At 42.3% G+C, this 19,821-nt stretch overlaps 1 protein-coding gene and 1 long non-coding RNA gene across 6 annotated transcripts in view; one reads left to right on the plus strand and one right to left on the minus strand.

The window, feature by feature from the left end:
* Positions 1-19,821, plus strand: part of THSD7B (thrombospondin type 1 domain containing 7B) — an 805,377-nt gene that overhangs the window by 683,976 nt on the left and 101,580 nt on the right. For all 4 annotated transcript variants that reach the window (XM_089654059.1, XM_089654060.1, XM_089654057.1 and 1 more), the window contains one exon: positions 3,146-3,263. In XM_089654059.1, the coding sequence (XP_089510185.1) occupies positions 3,146-3,263 (118 nt within the window). The remainder of the gene's footprint in view (positions 1-3,145; positions 3,264-19,821) is intronic.
* Positions 2,722-19,821, minus strand: part of LOC149445238 (uncharacterized) — a 144,484-nt gene continuing 127,384 nt past the window's right edge. For both annotated transcript variants that reach the window (XR_016306429.1, XR_016306428.1), the window contains exon 5: positions 2,722-3,386. This is a non-coding gene — a long non-coding RNA (uncharacterized LOC149445238). The remainder of the gene's footprint in view (positions 3,387-19,821) is intronic.

The following is a 19,821-nucleotide window of genomic DNA, read 5'->3' on the forward strand; positions in this document are numbered from 1 at the left end:
GTGTTTCTTCAAAAAAAATCAAGACTGACATCCCCTCCCTGGCCTCTACAGCAATAAACGAAATCAAAGCAAAAACGTCTTCACAAAATAAATGCTTGTTAAACTATCTAGCTTGCCCAAAGTTGGCTCAGCTCCAGCACTGCATAGCTTTATTCGAATTACAGGGACTGGCCAATATTCCCTATAGCCAGAGCCATCCAAGCATGCTACTGAATCCAATAGAATTATGGAAAGGCAGAGCTGGTAAACACAGCACTGGCTCCTGTCCATAGTGTGTTTTTGAGAAAAAAGAACCTCAATTTTACATCACTTTCTACACTATATGGCCAAAAGTATGTGGAATCACCTTTAAAGGTATTAAGTTTACAGTGAAGGGTACTGTTATTGCTAAAGCATACAGTATAAAGACATTTTAGACAATTGTTCTCTTTCAGCTTTGCGATAACAGTTTGGATAAGGCCCTTTCTGTTCCAGGACAACTGTGCCCCTGTCCACAAGGCCAGATCCTAAAATGCATAGTTTGGGGTGGAGGAACTCAAGTGGCCTGGTGTCACAGTCAGGGGTCAGGCTTGGAAACCAGTAGTTATAGCATCAGAGAGGCCAACAGGAAGACAATATGGGCAGGTCACCATGGTGGAGGACATGGGCTCACCTGAGGCGCAAGGTCAAAGCACTAACTATATTCACCGGAGCTCCTGATGGTGGAGATGGGTTTTTCTGCGTGTTAGTATCAGCTCATGGCCCTCAGTATCGCCCCACCAGGAGGCAAGCAAGCTGGGATCCAGTAGCAGGTAGGGTTCAAACAGAAGCATAGTCAGTAAACAAACCAAAGATCAGTAACAAGTGGGTGAAAGTTGGGATCAAGCAGAAACATATTCGAGGAACAAGCCAAAGGTCAGTAACAAGTGGTAATGAAGATATGGATGACAGCAGGAGAGACAAGAGCAAAATATTGGCTGGAGAGAGCACAATAATCTGGTAAACAGGAAGTGCAAAGGCATGGCTTTAATACGAAGTACATGGGAGGAGCAAGGGGTTTAAGGTTCAAGACAAAGAAGACACAAGGCAAGTTTGACTTAGGAATTCAGGCAGGAAACTGTCCAGTATCTCAGGTGGCTTAGCAAGCATTGCCAGACACAGCAGACATACCATGACACCTGGACATAACCCTGGCCTCAACCCTATGTAAGAACTTTGATGAATTGGAATTCCAATTGTGAGTCAGGTTTTCTCATCCAACATCATTACCGGACCTTATCAATGTTCTTATGACTGAATGGGTCCAAATTTCTACAGACACACCAAAAAACCTATGCATAACCTTTCCTAAAGGAATGGAGGCTGTTATAGCCACCACAGCTATGGTTTTGGAATGGGACATGCAAAAACTTCATACAGGTGATACAACAAACTTTTTACTAGGTAGTGTACTGCTCAGCATTTGGATGATCCCTGATATCAACTGTGGCCTTGGGCTTGAGTACTGCAGATAACTGTTCATATGGGAACCATCCATAATAGAATTAATCTAGGCACAACATTTGGAGGAATGGAGCAGATTCAGTTTTTGTTTTGCAAGGGCTGCTGTGTATATTCCCAGTCTTGACCTGTTCTCATCACTATTATTTCTTGCTATCCCAAGGGTCTTCTGGCCATCAGCTTGGTTTCACATATTAGAGGGAGAAAGCAGGAACCTTATTAAGAAGCATTCGTTTTCTACAAGTCCCTCTGATTCTGTTGTGTCCAGAGGGTATCTCTGGGTGATATCCTAATTACAATCTTATGTGACCTTATAACCGCAAGTAATATGACCATTTTAAAGGTTTCCCATTTTTTAGGCTTGACTTGCTTGTTAAACTCCCAGAAGGCCCCATGACAGTAAAAACACATTGATAACACCTTTGCAATGAGAAAACACAGTGCCCGATTACCTTTGATGCATCTCTGAGCATGTTTCTTTCTCCTTGCACTTGCACTCCACACATCAGCGGGACTTTATTTAATTTAGCCTTATTGGAGCACAGGTCATTCTCCTCGGGTTTTGTTAGCTTCAAAATTTTATGTTCAAAATTGGCAGAGGAAAAGATCACAGGAACTGTAAACTTTGGTCCTCGTAGCTCTGTGTCCTTCCTTCAAATTGTGCCAACACATATTGTAAGTGTGCCCTTGAAGTATCACTGATCTCTCTTGAGCCCTTATAACAATGTCTGGTAGACTTTACAGTTTTCCTCACCTTTTAAAGAAATGGATTTAGAAAATAGTGTTCATTAACTGGGGGCATTAAACACAGTCTATAAGAATCGGAAAATGGATCTTGGCAAGCACATGATTCCTCATACCTACAGCTATCCAAACTTTCTACAACCACCTTCAGATGTAGAAATAACTATGGAGGGCAAGAACAAACCTAATTATTATTATTATTATTATACAGTATTTATAAAGCGCCAATGGTTCGCTCAGCGCTGTACAAAGGGGGGCAGAACATGTGACAGAACAATACCAATACAATGCAAAACATGAGGGGATCGAGGGCCCTGCTCTTTCGAGTTTACAATCTAAGAGAATTAGAATCTTATTGAATGGATCCCTTATGTAGGTTCTCACATTGTATAGGTTCAATGCAAAGACAGTCAGATTGTAGTTTGCATGCTCAGCTTTAGGCATCAGGAATACCACCTTTTCTGTATATAAACCAAGCCTGAAGGAACAAGACCAGGCTGATATGTCAAATTCTGTTTATTAGAACTTGCAGAAGAGCTTGTTACAACCATAAGGAGAAACAATAAATTTAGTCATGGATGTCTGTAATAAGATTACCACTGGGGTTACAAAGGAATTTTTAATTGTACAGAAATAATCTCTAAAGATGGAATCACTACTTAGCAGGACTACAGGAGGTCATGGGGCAATTATTAACAAGGTTTATGTTCCAGAATGTGATCTTAAAAGGAACGCAATGTTATAAACAGACTATTGTTGAACTGGTATACTTATCTCCTTCAGCATGTCAGTTTATTCAGGACAGCTTTTGCGAACAAAACAGAGTTAGAGAAAATAACAACCAAATAAAGCCTTAGCATGAGCGTAGTTTCTTCCATTTCAAGATGTTTCATATTCTATATCTTTTTTGTTTGCCCTTTAGCTGGGGTTAAAGAAGCCTGAAAAGATGACTCTTCGCTGCCTCGTGGAATGCACGATCGATTGCCATGTCACGGACTGGTCAGCTTGGTCTTCTTGTTCGCAGTCTTGTGGCACTGGAGGTGAGTGTCCCATGGTCTGTGGTCTCCAGTGATATCTGACCTATGGTGTAGCTCTGTATTTCTGCTCTTTTGTGGTTGATACTCTAAGGGTTCCTTCACATGTGGAGCTATACTGCTGCCCCTCTGAAAAGAAATCAAGTGAACAAGTAGTTAGGTGATGTTTCCTCCTCACTGCCTGCTTTAACCCTCAAAATGCTGCACCAGGGTGATGCAACCATGTGCATTACACAGGGTTGCAGGGTAGTTGTGGCTCAGCACCGCAATGGTCAGATTTTATCCAAGCCAAAGTCTTTATCCTGAAAGGAAAGAAACGTTGTCTAGATCTGCTTAAAAAGTGTTAGCTTCAGTGGTTCTAAAGGCAAAATGTTTTTTACTTTAATGCATTAAGAGAAAAAACATTCTGCATGCAGCCCCTGCACCCCCTTATACCTACCAGAGTCTGATCTCGATCCAGCGATGTGCACAAGAGCAGCATCTCTCTCTGCTCTCTCCCTCCTCGTTGGCTTAGAGACAGCAGGGGGAGGTATTGGCTCCTGATGCTGTCAATCACAGCCAAGGAGCAGGGCTGAGCCACACTCTGTGTGTCTATTGACACACATAGCTGGCTCGGGAGTGAGGATTCTAGAAAGCCCACATAGTAAGCGGCTTGCTATTGGGGCACTCAGCGGGGGGGGGGGACCTAAGAGGAGGAGGATGATCAGGGCTGCTCTATGCGAAACCACTGCGCAGAACAGTTAAGTATAACATGTGTCTTATTTTTTAACAATAAAAAGTTATCCTTTACAATCACTTTAATTGTTAAGTTCAGTCTAAATAATAAAGCTAGTCTAACACTCCCCTCGCCCAAACTGAGAGTGCTGCTGTCCACAGGTGTTTGCTTTACTACTTCATCCAGAATGCTGATACCCCAAGACAGGAATTGTGTTACTGACTGGATTACCAAGTGGAATAGAGGGAAAAAAGATAAAAAAAAGAACACTAATGCAGCCACCACACCTAATGATTGGTAAGCTGCAATATATTACATTTGTGGTTTTGGGTTTAAGCCTGGATTCACATACATGTGGTGCAGTGATTTGCACAGGAACCGCATTGCATTTTTGAGTAAATCACATGCGATTTGTGTGCGGTGCGATTGGAGCCATACATTTTGTATGGCTCTAATCCAGGGGTGGGCAAACTTTTTGACTTGAGGGCCGCAATGGGTTCATATATTGGACCCGGACCAAGAGTAGATGAATGATGTGTATGTGTCATCCATAGTAAGTATAGTAATATTCCCCCATAGTAAGCATAGTAATTAATCCCCCATATAGTAATTCATCCCCCATAGTAATTCATCCCCCATAGTAATTCATCCCCATATAGTAATTCATCCCCCATATAGTAATTCATCCCCCATAGTAATTCATCCCCCATATAGTAATTCATCCCCCCTATAGTAATTAATTCCCCATATTAATTCATCCCTCATATAGTATTTCATCCCCCACAGTACTATTCCCCCCCCAAGTAGTAAGCCAAGTCCCCCCCGTGTCAATTCACTTACCTTTGCTCTGCGCGTTCCTCTTGCCGTGTTCCCGCGCCGTTCCAGTCTTCAGGGCGGACTGTGAGAGGAGCCTAGCTCCCCTCCCCTCACGTTCGTCACGCTGCCCCGCCTACACACATCCTGACAGCCACATCCGCGGGACGGATTAAAAGGTCTGCCGGGCCGTATATGGCCCGCGGGCCGTAGTTTGCCCATTGCTGCTCTAATCGCACCGCACCAGCACCAAAAACATGCAGGACCCTTTTTTTGGGTCCACACTAGAATTGGATTGCATGGGTGTTCACACCTATGCAATCCGATTCTGCAGATCGCACCACGTTTTGTGGCCTGCTTTCAGGGTGTTATTAACTTAACATATACACCCGCAGCGGGGTGCATTTCTGATGCGGTGCGGAATTCACACAGAAAACGCTGCGAATTCCGGACTACATCAGTGTGAACCAAGGCAAATGCTACTTTAAATAATGTGCTGATGCTTTCTTTATAGACAGCAAATATTCCAGAAGTGGAAAGGTGACACAGAAAGATCCAGTTATCCAAGCTCTGAATATTGCTATGTATATATTTATATTAGATAACTACAGCATTAATCCAGTCCAGAATAGTCCTCAATTTATGAACAGAAGTACTGCTCCAGGCAGGGGTGGACTGACAACTCATGGGGCCCCCGGGCAATAGGGGATCATGGGGCCCCTGTGTCCTTGCCCAAACTCAAAAAAGCCTATGAAAAAGGCACCAGGGGCATCTCATGGGGCCCCCTACTGACCCCGGGCCCTCGGGCTGTGCCCGAGTTTCCAAATGGTCAGTCCGCCCCTGGCTCCAGGCATTCCTGATGGAGCTCTGGATGAATCCAGCTAGCATAAGGAAGACATATGTTGTTGAAGCAAGAGATGCAATGTAACGGTTCTAGAGAACACTAGAATTAGCATTTAGCATATAAATGTAATCAAATGCTAATTCCTTCTAGTGTTCTCTAGAATTGTTACATTGTATCACTTGTTACAAAGACTTTTGTATTTCCCATGCTCCTCAGCACCAACTTGTGGCCATAATGCGGTATTTTATTACAACTCATACCTAAACAACATTAGTTCAGAAGAGAATAGCCTATAGCAGTGGTCTCCAAACTGAAGCCTGGGGGCTGGATCTGGCCTTTTGCTTCCTTGTGGCACTATTCCATCCACTGACACCAACAATGGAGTATTATTCCATCCATTGACACCGATGGGGTACTATTCTATCCATTGACACCAACGATGGGGTACTATTCCATCCATTGACACCAACGATGGAGCACAATTCCATCCTTTGACACCAATGATGGGGCACAATTCCATCCATTGACACCAACGATGGGGCACAATTCCTTCCATTGACACCAACGATGGGGCACAATTTCTTTCATTAATACCAACGATGGAGCCCTATTCCTCCCACTGACACCAATGATGAGGCAGAATTTTTTCAACTGACACCAATGATGGGGTGCTAGTCCTTCCACTAACACCAAAAATAGAATGTTGTTTACTTCCACTGGACACCAGGACATGTTCTACTCCCACTGACCCCTCTGGCCCCTCTAAAGTCTGAAGGACAGTAGAAAGTTTGGAGACCCTTGGCCTAAAGCATATTTATTTTTGCCCAATTGACATAAAACAAATGTACGTGTAAATTTGCTAGATGAATGGTTATGCAAGTTTTTATTAATAAACCCCTAAGTTCCTTCTAAATGAATAACCACTAATAACCTTTAATTGATTATACAATGGTATTTTGCTGGAGGATGGCTTGAAAGGCAGCCAACTACATTTTTAGCGAGGGCTTTTTGTGACCTACCTGCTTCACCTGCTACAAACACAAGTGGTCTAAGGCTCAATTCACACTAGTGTGAGTGGAAGCCGCTGCGGGACCTGCACTTCATCCCGCCAGTGCAACCATCCGCACACAAAACACGGGACCCATGGGCAGGTGCCAGTGCGGGGTCACGATTTCTGGTAAAGTGCAGGGACCTTTTCCCTGCATTTTGCGAGGCACTGCAGTCTGTTTAAATTAATGGGCTTCTGTCCCGCGGCCCACAAATCGGCACTTGTGTGAACCAAGCTTTAAAGTGGGCTTGTAAATAGAAAGCTATTGACATTGCTGAATTGTTTTCAAGGTACATGCTCCAAAGCCGTCATCCTGATCCTGGCTTCAGAGCCTAGAGAGTCACTGATATGGAACAAATATTTAAGACAGGAGTCAGAATTTTCAGACTTCACTGGTGGCATGCTTTGATTTGAGTCAATGACTATCTAGGATCAGAATGACAGCCCCAAAGGCATATGTAAATATGCGAAAAACTAATTCCATCTAATGAATAAGGTTTTGTCAGTAAGGTGTTAGAGCTGCAAGGTGATTGTTAATTTCACTTGTTAATCACACACAAGAACCTTTTCTATCCTTAATGAATCAAGTGATATTGTCACCTGGGATGTCACTCCAAATGTCACTGTAATTGTGAGATCGCAGCTTGATGGATCAAGCCCTCCACGTCATTTTTCTCTTCTCTTTTATTCATTGTGCGCTATTTTCTCTTATCTGCGCTTATTTCTGCTTTCTTTCTCCTTCTTCCTCTCTAATGTTCCTCTCATTCTTTCCCCATTTCATTCCTTCTTTCCTTTTGTTCCATACCTGTCTCTCCCGTTTCTGTAAATCAAAGACGAATTCTCCTGCGCTCTAGGACTCAGACAGGTGGCGAATAGATGGAACCAGGCCTGGAGAAATCGTCCACCAATGCATAAAGGGCTGTGCGGCTCCAAAACAAGGCTGGGGAAGCCCGATCAATACTGCAGAATGAAATGAAAACGAGAAGCGCACCAACCTTGCGCATTACCTCAGTAACCAAAATTTATTAATTGTAAAAAATATACTCACAAACAGCGAATGAAATCAGGCATGTAAGTCCTCACAGGGACTTGAAGATAGCGTGAGTCCCATCAAGGGAATGGGTGTCCAGTATAGCTGACGCGTTTCGAAGGGGGTCCCTTCTTCATCAGAGCTAACTGAACTGTGAGTGCTCTCTCCTAAATATATACCTCTGGACTGAACATAGGCCCTCCCCTCTGGGTTGGGCAGCCTCAGGCCCCTCCTACTAACCTGAGACTGCCCAACCCAGAGGGGAGGGCCTATGTTCAGTCCAGGAGTATATATATGAGAGAGCACTCACAGTTCAGTTAGCTCTGATGAAGAAGGGACCCCCTTCGAAACGCTTCAGCTATACTGAACACCCATTCCCTTGATGGGACTCGCGCTATCTTCAAGTCCCTGTGAGGACTTACATGCCTGATTTCATTCGCTGTTTGTGAGTATATTTTTTACAGTTAATAAATTTTGGTTACTGAGGTAATGCGCAAGGTTGGTGCGCTTCTCGTTCTCCCGTTTCTGTTCCATTGCTTCCTCTATCCCTTCCTTTTTTCCTCTCCTTCCTTCTTTCCTATCTACCTTCTTTCCTTCTTCCCTTCCTTCCTCCCTATTCTTTCCTTCCTTCCTATTCTTTTTTTTCTTGTCCTTCCTTCCATTCTGTCCCTCATTTTCTCTCCCTCTTTTCTTTCTTTTCCTTCCTTCCTTCCTGGCTAGTCAGTCGCTCTCCCTCTCATTTCTTTCTTTTCTACCATCCTTTCTTTTTTTCTCACAGTCTCTTTCTCTCATTCCTTCTTCCTCCCTCTCTTCTGTCCGTCTTTCTTTTCCTCTATCTACCTCTTTCTCATTCATTCTCCCCTTCTGTCTCTTCTCATTTATTCTCTCTTACATTCATCTCCCCTTTCTCTCTCAATCTTTTTCATTCTTTCTCTCTCATTCCCTCTCTTTCTCATTGATTCTCCCTCCCTCAATCTCTCTCTCTCTCCCATACATTTACCCCTCTCATTCTCCCTTCCTCTCTTTCTATTTCTCATTCATACTCTCTCATTCTGATGGACCATGATTGATTTGTATGAATTTCAGGAGCAGGAAAAAGCAATCACTGTGCCCTCCATCAGTATCAGTATACTTATCTGCATACCCTTAATTAGTTTGTGTTATTTCTATATACTTTTGGGCTCTTCTTTTCATCTTCATTGTTTAGAAAAGCAGAGTGATGATTACAATACGTGATTTGGCTGGGTAGGATTATGGTGGATCTGTGTGCTCTGCAGCTAAATTCTGAATATTTAGCATGTTTGGTGAGATTTCCTCCTAGATATGCAATTCGAGAATTTGCAATTCACTGAAAGCGTTTCTGCTCTTATTAAGCCGGATAAAATTAGGCGATCCGCTATGGGGAACGCTTCAGTTCAGTTCCAGTCAAGGTCATCTCAACTTTTGTCTTGTTCCGAGGAGCCGCCAGGCGTTAGAACTGGAGGTGTTGATCTGTTTTTATTACATTGTTATACTTACATATCATAGTGCGTCAGACTATGACCTACAATAAACACAATTTCAAGTCAGAAATCCAAAAAAGCCTCCATGAAAGCACAACGTTCAGACTGTTTATCTCTCATAGATTAAAATACAGCAGAAGAACCAAACCAAATGGTGAAAGAGTCCAAATTACTTTAATGATTCATCGCATAAACCAGTCTCAACTTTTTTTTTTTTTTTCAGTCATGGAACCCTTTAAGCCTTTCACTGCCAGAGATGTTTTTACGTTTTTTTCACACATGTGGCAACCACTTGCCTTCCAGGCCAATTCTTGCTCTTCTCTCCTACATGTAAACATCAGCATTTTTGTGCTAGAAAATTACTTCGAACCCCCAAATATTATATATTTTTTTTTACGCAGAAGCCCTAGAGGATAAAATGGTGGCTATTGCAATTTTTTTATGGTGCAGTATTTGCGCAGTTGTTTTTGGAAGTAAAAGTATTAGAAAAAATATATTTTAATGCAAAAAAAACATAATGCCAAATTGTTTGGTAAAATAGAAAAAAAGATGTTACGCTGAGTAAATAGATACCTAACATGTCTTATTTTAAAATTGCGAAAGCTTGTGGAATGGTGACAAACTACAGTACTTAAAAATCTTCATTTATTTCTATCACAGGGATGAACTTTATTTCTATCACAGGGATGAACAACATTGTGCTAGCATGGGCTATGACAGTTCCTCTTTATGGAGAGATCAGACACAGATCGGTCTGACTGGTTGCTTCACTGGCCGCTAGTAAACACAAAGCCAAAACTGGAAGTGACAAAATATTCATTGCTTATGGTTTCTTAGACCTTAGCAATGATTGGAGATGTTCCAGTCCTCGATCATCTCTAAGGTCGGGGGGGGGGGTCTATGGGACCCCTTCCACTGCCTGTAGCAACCCAGTGGCTATTTAGCCTCTTGCATTGCTTTTACAATGTTCAGCATCAACGGCTGAGAACAATGATATCAGGTTGATGGCTGCATCCATGAACCCAGTAACCAAACTTCAACTAGAGGATCTACTTTAACATCCTGTAGTTAAAAAAACATTTTAGGCATGCAGATTATTAAAAACCACCATACAATATATATTTTCTGAAAGCAGGCATCCTGGAAAAAAAAAATCAAAGTTCCAGTTTTTTATGTTACATGATATTGGTGGTTTAGGAAACACAACATTTCAGTAAACCCAGGATCAAGCCCAGACAAATGCTTCAATGGGAAGTGGCTTCTTATGAGGGCATTGTCAATATTCCCATCGCACACATTCCTGGAAATGGGCTCGTCGGTTGCGGGTGCTGCAGAACTACCAGCTGGAAACTGGACTCATCACGGGTCAATACGCATATTCACCAGCACACCATGGATCGTCATATGTCTTCCAAAGCATTTATTGTAGAAAGATCTAATCAGAAAGGACCAAGTACAATATTTAAGAGGAGTGCAGGACCCCCTCACCAGGCATGTGATACGGCAAGTCTGACGAAGGGATCTTGCGTGGCACAAAACGTTGAACTTGGTCATTTGTGATGTGATCTTTCTGAAATAAAAGCTTTGGACACTATTAATGATCTATGGTTTCTTATGGGGGCACTTGCCAAAGAGGTGGAGCCAGAAGCACCGGTGAGGGAACCCAGAACCCAGAAGAGGAGGATCGAGGCTGTTCTGTGCAAAAACATTGCACAGAGCAAGTATGTATAACTATAAGCGTATTATTATTATAATCATTTAAAAAAAAAAAGTTTGCAATCATGTTAAAGCTCCCCAATGAATGCCAACATTTTTCTTGGATGAACTTTGCTCAAAGTGTTTCTTTTTCTACTCTTTCTTCTGGAATGGTCATTGTGGTTAATGAATATATGCATAGCTTTCCCATTTACATTTCCCTCTTAGCATCCTTCAGTATAGAGCAGAGAAGAAAATTCTCTTTCGCGGCCTCAGTACCATTTCCTTGGTGGTTTTTCTGTGAAAGCTGTGCGGCAATCTCTGCTGTTAGGAAAGTGAATTTGTAATGAGGGTGAGCTGTAACAATAGGTGGATGTTGTAGCAAATCAATGATTCATTTATTACAAAACATCTCTTCAAAGGCCAGAAAGACATTCTCCGAGGTGACTGTAATTGTATTGTGCTCCGTGTGACCTGTCAAGAATATTAACATGCCATAAATGAAGAGCAAAAAAAAGAGGAACTGGGAGGGTGTGCACTAAAATTAGAGATAATTTATTCAATAATTACAGCCCATATCCTATGGAGAAAAGTATCAGGAAATTTCTGTCAGTGGTGCTCACATTACATTTGTGCTTTCATCTCAATACTGGAATACTTTCCATATAAGATGGGCTCATTTGTTGCTTTAATAATGATAGAAAATGGCTTGTAGTTGTTGTATCCGTTATGAAGTAATAAAGTATTTTAACCATTTCAATACCGGGCAATTTTACACCTTCCTGCCCAGGCCAGTTTTCAAGTTTCAGCACTCTCACACTTTGAATGACAATTGCGCGGTCATACAACATTGTACCCAAACTAAAATTTTATCATTTTCTTCACACAACTAGAGCTTTCTTTTGGTGGTATTAAATCACCACTGGGGTTTTTATTTTTTGCTAAATTAACAAAAAAAGACCAAAAAACCCACGTTTTTCTTTGTTTCTGTTATAAAAGTTTACAAATAAATAATTGTTCTTCATAAATTTAGGCCGAGATGTATTCTGCTACATGTCTTTGGTGAAAATAACCCAAATTAGGATGTATTATTTAGTTTGTAGGAAAGTTATAGAGTTCACAAACTATGGTATAGATCTGAATATTGAGCAATCCTGAAGTACTGACAGCCAATCTAATTTCTTGAGGTCCGAGAATGTCAGAATAGTACAGATATCCCCCAAATGACCCCTTTTTACAGAGTAGACGTACTTCATAAGAGGCATGGCGAGTTTTTTGAAGTTGTATTTTTTTTGTCATAATTTTTCGGAAAATGAAAAAATTAAAACAATTATTTTCACTATTTTTTTTTTACATACAGTCACCAGTGCAGTACAGCGTCATCATATAACATATTACTTTGCTATAAGGAAGCATTTACCTGAATGACATCGATTCATTCAGGTTTTTTTTTTTTTTTTGTGCTTAGCTGTGATTTGGCCACAGCTAATCACATGAAATGTGCATGTGACCTGCTGTGACTATTCACAGCTAGGCACTAGTATACAATGGATGGCATGAATGAAGCCATCCATTGTATACAACTGTCATGTGACCTGCTGTGATTGGTCACAGCAGGACACATGGTACCAGCAAAGGGGGCCTGTGTATGCTTTAAGTGAGATTTATTTACATTAAAACAAAATCTATCTGAACACCAGCACACAGTAAACATAAAAGTGAAACCCAGACAAAGACAGAATACCTGACTAATTGCTAACAAACAGACAGCCTAACTAACATATAACTATATACAATATATACAATAAGAGGAACACAGAAAAGCATGGAAAACTGGAGGTACAGGAAGCAGATGGGAAGGTGGGAACAAAACCCAGGAACAAGGGAGAGCAGGTACAAGGCAGCAGAATTCAAGGTACAGCTTTCAGGGCAGGAGCCTTAACAGGATAACAACTAACAGTATCTGGCAGCAAACAAAACATGGGAGTCAGAGGCACTAACAGGGGAGGAACTAAATACCCCCCCAGCAGCCAGCATCCAGTGGAAACTGATTACTGGGATCTGGCTGCTGGGAGACACACCGGAACTACAACCTTATGCTCTGCAAAGCACAGTGCCACCAGCAGGTGAGCCAGGTCCTGACAATGTGTTGAATGACACCTGGCATCACTCCACTTGGAAGACTGACAACATACTGTGAGTGCCGGGGGTCATGGCTCTGACTGGCCACTAAGGGGCATCAGCATGGAGCCCTTCATTTATACTGGTGATTAAAGTAGAGCCGATATCATCACATCATCTTTGCTCCCTGTATCAGCAAGGACTTACCAACTCAAAGAAAATTCATAGATGAAGAGGACCTCTGCGGCATTGCATGACCAGCCTGGAGACTTCATAAAACGTAAGTATTAACATATAAAAAGCAGTGGGGGGCCACAAGGTGCAAAGGAGGATGATTTGCAAGGAAGGCACAAGCTGGAGCTCGGCTGTATTGAGTATAGACATTACAGCATAGATCAGCATTTCCAACCTTTAATCAGTTGTGGCACCCTGCAAAATCTCAAGGCACCCTAGTCTAAAATGTAAACAATGTAAATGTTACTTATGAATGGAAACCTGAGCCTGACACAATGCACACAACTATCTAGATGAAATTAACTACACATCAAAGGTTCCACCTTCACATCAGAGCCCCCCAAGCCTTTTTTTATGAGAATCCCTTCTTCACATCAGTGCCCCTCCCCCCTATCATGTCAGAGGTCTGCATCGTATCAGAATCCACCCTATACATTATAGCCTACCTTGACATGAGAGCCCCCCATTACATCAGAGTTGCCACCCCATTACCACAGAGTCCCTCCATCCAAGCCCTACCATTTGGGTCAAGCAATGCAGCAGAGAGTAGGAGGTCTGGAGGAGGTGGATTTCCATCTTCTTCACAAACAAGAATTTCCCAGTACACTTACCAGCTAGCCTGCAAACAAACCACATTTACTCTGTCTAACAATTCATGTTAAACACAGAGGGTTTCGTTGCACACATTTGCAAATATACGTGGTAGCCGCAGTGCCCACATCAAGGCTCTTCTGTATACTGCGGTCCTAGCTCTATATTTTTGAGAGTCTCCAAGCTGGAGCATACATAGCAGTGGATAAATGTATTAAACCTTGGTTTGAGCAGATGCTTTGGAGGACAGAGGAGAGATCTGAGGTCTAATAAAGAGGACCTGTAACGGCCCATGCTATCACAGTGGATGTTGTTCATTCATTGTGATAGCAATAAAGTTGATTTGAAAAAAAATAAAGGGACAATGTAAAGGAAAGTCTTTTATTAAATGTATAATATTAATATGAAAAAAAAATTGCTCACATGCAAAATGCGAACACACACCTAAGTCCCACACATATATGTGAACGGTGATCATACCACACATGTGAGATATCACGAGAATGTCAGAGTGAGAGCAATAATTCTAGAACCAGACCTCCTGTGTAACTCTAAACTGGTAACTTGTAAAGGCCTTTAACCCCTCGCCTACAGGGCACTTCTACCCCCTTCCTGCCCAGGACAATTTTCAGCTTTCAGCGCTGTCACACTTTGAATGACAATTGAGCGGTCATGCAACACTGTACCCATATGAAATGTTTATCATTTTTTTGAGACAGATAGAGCTTTCTTTTGGTAGTATTTAATCACCTCTGGGATTTTATCTTTTGCTAAACAAATCAAAAACAACTGACATTTTTGAGGAAAAAAAAAGTTTTTTCTTAGTTTTTTTTAATAAAACTTTGTAAATAAGTGATTTTTCTCCTTCACTGATGTTCGCTAATGAGGCTGTAATGATGGGCACTGATAGGCTGCACTGATAGGTGGCACTGATGAGGAGGCACTGGTAGGTGGAACTGATGGGCATTGATAGGCATCACTGATGGGCACTGAAAGGCAGCACTCATATATGACACTGATAGGCGGCCCTGATAGGTGGCACTGACTGGCACTGTTAGGTGGCACAGACTGGCACTGTTAGGCGACACTGATAGGCAGCACTGATGCGCACTGATAGGTGGCACTGACTGGCACTGATAGACAGTACTGATTGGAAGCGATAGGTGGCACTGATAGGCGGCCCTGATAGGTGGCACTGATTGGCAGCACTGATAGGTGGCACTGATAGGTAACACTGAAAGGCAGCTCAGATGGGCACTGATATGTGGCATTGATGTGGCACTGATGGGCACTGGCAGGTGGCGTTGATGAGCACTGACAGCTGGTATTGATGGACACTGACAGGTGGCACTGCTGGGGCTACACTGATGATCAGTGTACATGTCCCCTCTAAGCGATGCCAATTACCATCTCTCCTCTTCTCTGTCAGCGCGACAGCTTGTGAGGAGAGAAATGCTGATAACCGGCATTTCCTTATTTACATGCGATCAGCTATGATTAGACACAGCTGATCACATGACTGGGCCGACATCTTCAGCTCTTTCTGTTGATCGGTGATCCGCTGTGTCCAAGGGACACAGTGCACCAACGATCGCCGCGGGAGCCACACGTTCGCGGTTAGAGTGGGAGGACATCATATGACGTCCATATGACGTCCTCCCAGAACGAGAGAACCGCCTTGCACCCGTCATTACCCTTATATGGGGGGCGGGAGGTGGTTAAAGTGTCACCTATGGAGATTTTTAGGTACCAGAGTTTGTCGTCATTTCCCGTGCAGGTAGAATTTTAACCCCTCGCCTACAGGGCACTTATACCCCCTTCCTGCCCAGGCCAATTTCCAGCTTACAGCGCTGTCGCACTTTGAATGACAATTGCGCGGTCATGCAACACTGTACCCATATGACATTTTTATCATTTTTTTTTGAGACAGATAGAGCTTTCTTTTGGTGGTATTTAATCACCTCTGGGATTTTTATTTTTTCTTAAACAAACCAAAAACCACTGAACATTTTGAAAAAAAAACATTTTTTCTTAGTTTTTGTTATACAGTTTTGTAAATAAGTGATTTTTCTCCTTCACTGATGTGCACTAATGAGGCTGCAGTGATGGGCACTGATAGGCTGCACTGATGGACACTGATAGGTGGCACTGATGAGGAGGCACTGGTACGTTGCACTGATGGGCATTGACAGGCATCACTGATAGGCACTGAAAGGCAGCACTGATGCATGACACTGATGCATGACACTGATGCATGACACTGATATATGGCACTGATAGGCGGCACAGATAGGCAGCACTGACTGGCACTGATAGGCGACACTGACTGGCACTGATAGGTGGCACTGATTAACATTGATAGGTGGCACTGATGGGTGACATTGAAAGGCAGCTCAGATGGGCACTGATATGTGGCATTGATGTGCACTGGTATGCACTGATATGTGGCATTGATGTGGCACTGGCACTGACAGGTGGCACTTCTGGGGCCACACTGATCATCAGGGCACACTGATCATCAGTGCCCTGATGATCAGTGTACATGTCCCCTCCGCGGAAAGCCAATTACTGGCTCTCCTCTCCTCTCGAGCTGTCAGCGTGACAGCTCGAGAGGAGAGAAATGCCGATATCCGGCATTTCCGTGTTTACATGTGATCAGCTGTGATTGGACACAGCTGATCACATGACTGAGCCGACATCTCTTTCCGTGATCTGCTGTGTTTAAGAGACACAGCGCACCGGTGATCGCTGCGTGCTCCCTGAGCCGCGCATGCGCAGTGAGAATGGTAGGATGTCATATGACGTCCTATCAGAACGAGAGAACCACCTTGCGCCCGTCATTGTACTATAGGGCGGGCGGAAGGTGGTTAACCCCTTCCCGCCGACGCCTCCCTGCCCTTTAAGAGATTCAGACGCCGGAAGGCGGGGCGGTTGGGGCGTGGTTTAGGAATCATGTGACCGCCGTGATGACGCGTCACGGCGGTCACATGATCGGGAAAGGTCCCGTTCGAAAGAGCGGACCGGGACCTTTCCGCGAGTACCACACCTGTGCGCTGGGAGCGCGCAGGGCGCGCTCTCGGCACATATGTATTTAGTTACATGGACGCAAATGTGCGGCCGCTCGGCATCTAGGCCCAGACGCCGGGCGGCCGCACATTTGTGTGCGGCCGGCGCAAAGGGGTTAAAGCACGGTATGTTAGGTATCTATATACTCAGCATAACACCATATTTTACGAAAAATGGGAATTGTACTGTGTTTTTGTGCACTAAACTTCATAAAACGTTATTTTTTCTAAAAATGTGCGAACATTGTGTGAGATGAAAAAAAAACATAATTTTGATCGCTAGGGTCTCTGCTTTTAAAAATATATAATGTTTGGGGGTTCTCAGTAATTTTCTAGCAACCAAATGCTGATGTTTACATGTATGTCAGAAATGTCAGAATGGGCCTGGGGGTCAGGTGTTTAAATCATGCACTAGTACTTCTTGCATTGCTGTGTATTGACTTGCTGAGTTGGAGTAAAGGTTTCATTTAGTTGACTTGCATGGCAAAAAGGTCAACATACCCAACATTCCCACAGCACACTGCAATGCATTGGTAAGAATAGGTCCAATTGAAAAACAACTGATTTTTTCTTGGCTGTGCATTTGGCTGCAGACAGATATAAGAGACACAAATTAACCACTTCGGGTCACTTTCACCCCCTTTCTGTCCAGGCCAATTTTCAGCTTTCAGCGCTATCATACTTTGAATGACAATTGCGCGGTCATGCAACACGGTATCCATATGAATTGTTTAGCATTTTTTGAGACAGATAAAACTTTATTTTGGTGGTATTTATTCACCACTGGGATTTTTATTTTTTTGCTATATAAATGAAAGAGTCAAAACACTTTGAAAAAAACGTTTTTTTTTCTTATAAAAGTTTGCAAATAAATAATCTTTCTTCATAAATCTTGGCCAAAATGTATTCAGCTATCTTTTTAGTAAAAAAATAAATAAATAACCCAAATTAGTTTATAACCAAACATTATAATTTTTTTAAAAAAATTGTTTTACATTTTTTATTTTTTAATATTTTTTTTTTTTTAACATTCTGTCACCCTAGCAGTGCAGTGTCACTATAGTGACACTGTACTACTTGTGGGGGGTTATTAAGATTTTTTTTTTTTCACACTGATTGCTTTTACACCCATAAAGGCTATAAAAGCAATAATTTCTCCTCTCTGGGAAATACTGTGAGAGCTGTGATTGGTCACAGCTTGTCACATGGTAAAAGGCTGTTGTGAATAGCCTTGTACCATGTGACCTCTGTGATCATTTCACATGTAGTAAGCAATGATGTCAGAAGTGACATCTTGCTTACTACTATTCATGTGATCACTGATTGGCCAATCAGTGATCACATGATCGGGACCTTACACAGAGGAGCCATACAGCGATCAGTGACCGCGGTGCTGCGCGCTCCTAGGGAGCGTGCACAGGCAGTGAATGTGGGGGCCGTTTATGAACGGCTACCTGCTTCTGCACTGCTCCCGTCCAGCCGTTTATGTACATGGGCCAGACGGGAAGTGGTTAATGAAGCTTTGTAATCATGAAGACATCAGTAAGTGCATTTTTTTTATTATGTAAGCAGAGTAAGTACCTGATTTTGACTTGGTATCAGTCTGTTTCAGCTAAAGTGTGAGAGGAAGAAGTAAAAGGAGCCAAGTCATGTGCTGAGAAAGAAGCATGTTGACAGGGAGAGAAAGCAGAGCATCAAAGAGATGAGCTCATCACTGTGCTACCTCTTCTTTCATTGCCTAGTCTCAGGATGGGGTGGACCCTGGAGGCTGGCCATCAAATGAGGACACCTAATGGCAGAAAAAAGTACTGCAGGGAAAATATCTGGATGTAAGGGGAGTATGGGAGTATGGGGGGGGGGGGGGATACTGCTACCTAAACATTTTGTACCTTAATGCAGGTTAAAAGGTTAAAAAAAGTTTAGGCTTTAAGACCACTTTAATTTTGAACTTCGGGCAAACATCTGTTTACACCAACTACCTCCCGAAGCATTTGTCTTTCTGTCCATCTATGGGAGTAGTCCATCCCTCATCTTATGACTAAACAGTGAAGAGAGAAGCAGCAGACTGATGAACTCACCTGTCACTTTACTCTCTCCTCCTGTCTGCATGCTCCTTGTTAGCACATTGGCACTGCAGCACAACTGATTGACTCCATGTGCTGCTTCTGAGAGTCCACACAGACATAGCCATCTGTCTGTCAATCACTGAGAGTCTGTATCTTATTTTATTACAAAAGTAACTCATTACTAATAGCACATTATTTACAGCACATTAGCAATTATTTTGAATATTCAAATTTACCACAGAGATCCGTGACCGATACATTTGCCCTTAGCTTATGGTTTCCTACATTTACACTGAATTCTCAGTTGGATTTTAATATCTTTATTATTTACAGCACAAAGTCCATTTCCATATATAATTGAATATATATTAAATATGTCACTTTAATTTAGGCTTAATGGTCCCTTAAATGCCCCACAAGCGATTGTCCCTGACCCTGCGCCACCCTAGCCATGTGATCAAAGTTAATTACATATGCAAGTGGCTGAAAAGGAAAAAAATCATTTCTACATCAATTATCATTTTAATTGTGCAGGTCTTCGGACGTGACCTGTTATTAGTAAGTTGGTAGATCTGCATTATAGTTACATAATTATTTTACTATGCCCCACTTTGCTGTCAGGGCCAGTTTGTTTTTATAATTATTATTATACCTTGTAAAGACTAATAAAGTCCTTATTATTATATTATTATTATACTAATATATATTTTATTATATGTATCCAAAAATGTTATATATATATATATATATATATATATATATATACACAGCATAATACAGTGAGAATATAAATATATATATATATATACATACATACATACACACAGTGGGGCAAAAAAG

Source organism: Staurois parvus, unplaced genomic scaffold (assembly GCF_062004578.1).
Source record: "Staurois parvus isolate SC_StPar_1 unplaced genomic scaffold, SC_StPar_1.0 ptg000735l, whole genome shotgun sequence".
Lineage (NCBI taxonomy): Eukaryota > Metazoa > Chordata > Amphibia > Anura > Ranidae > Staurois > Staurois parvus.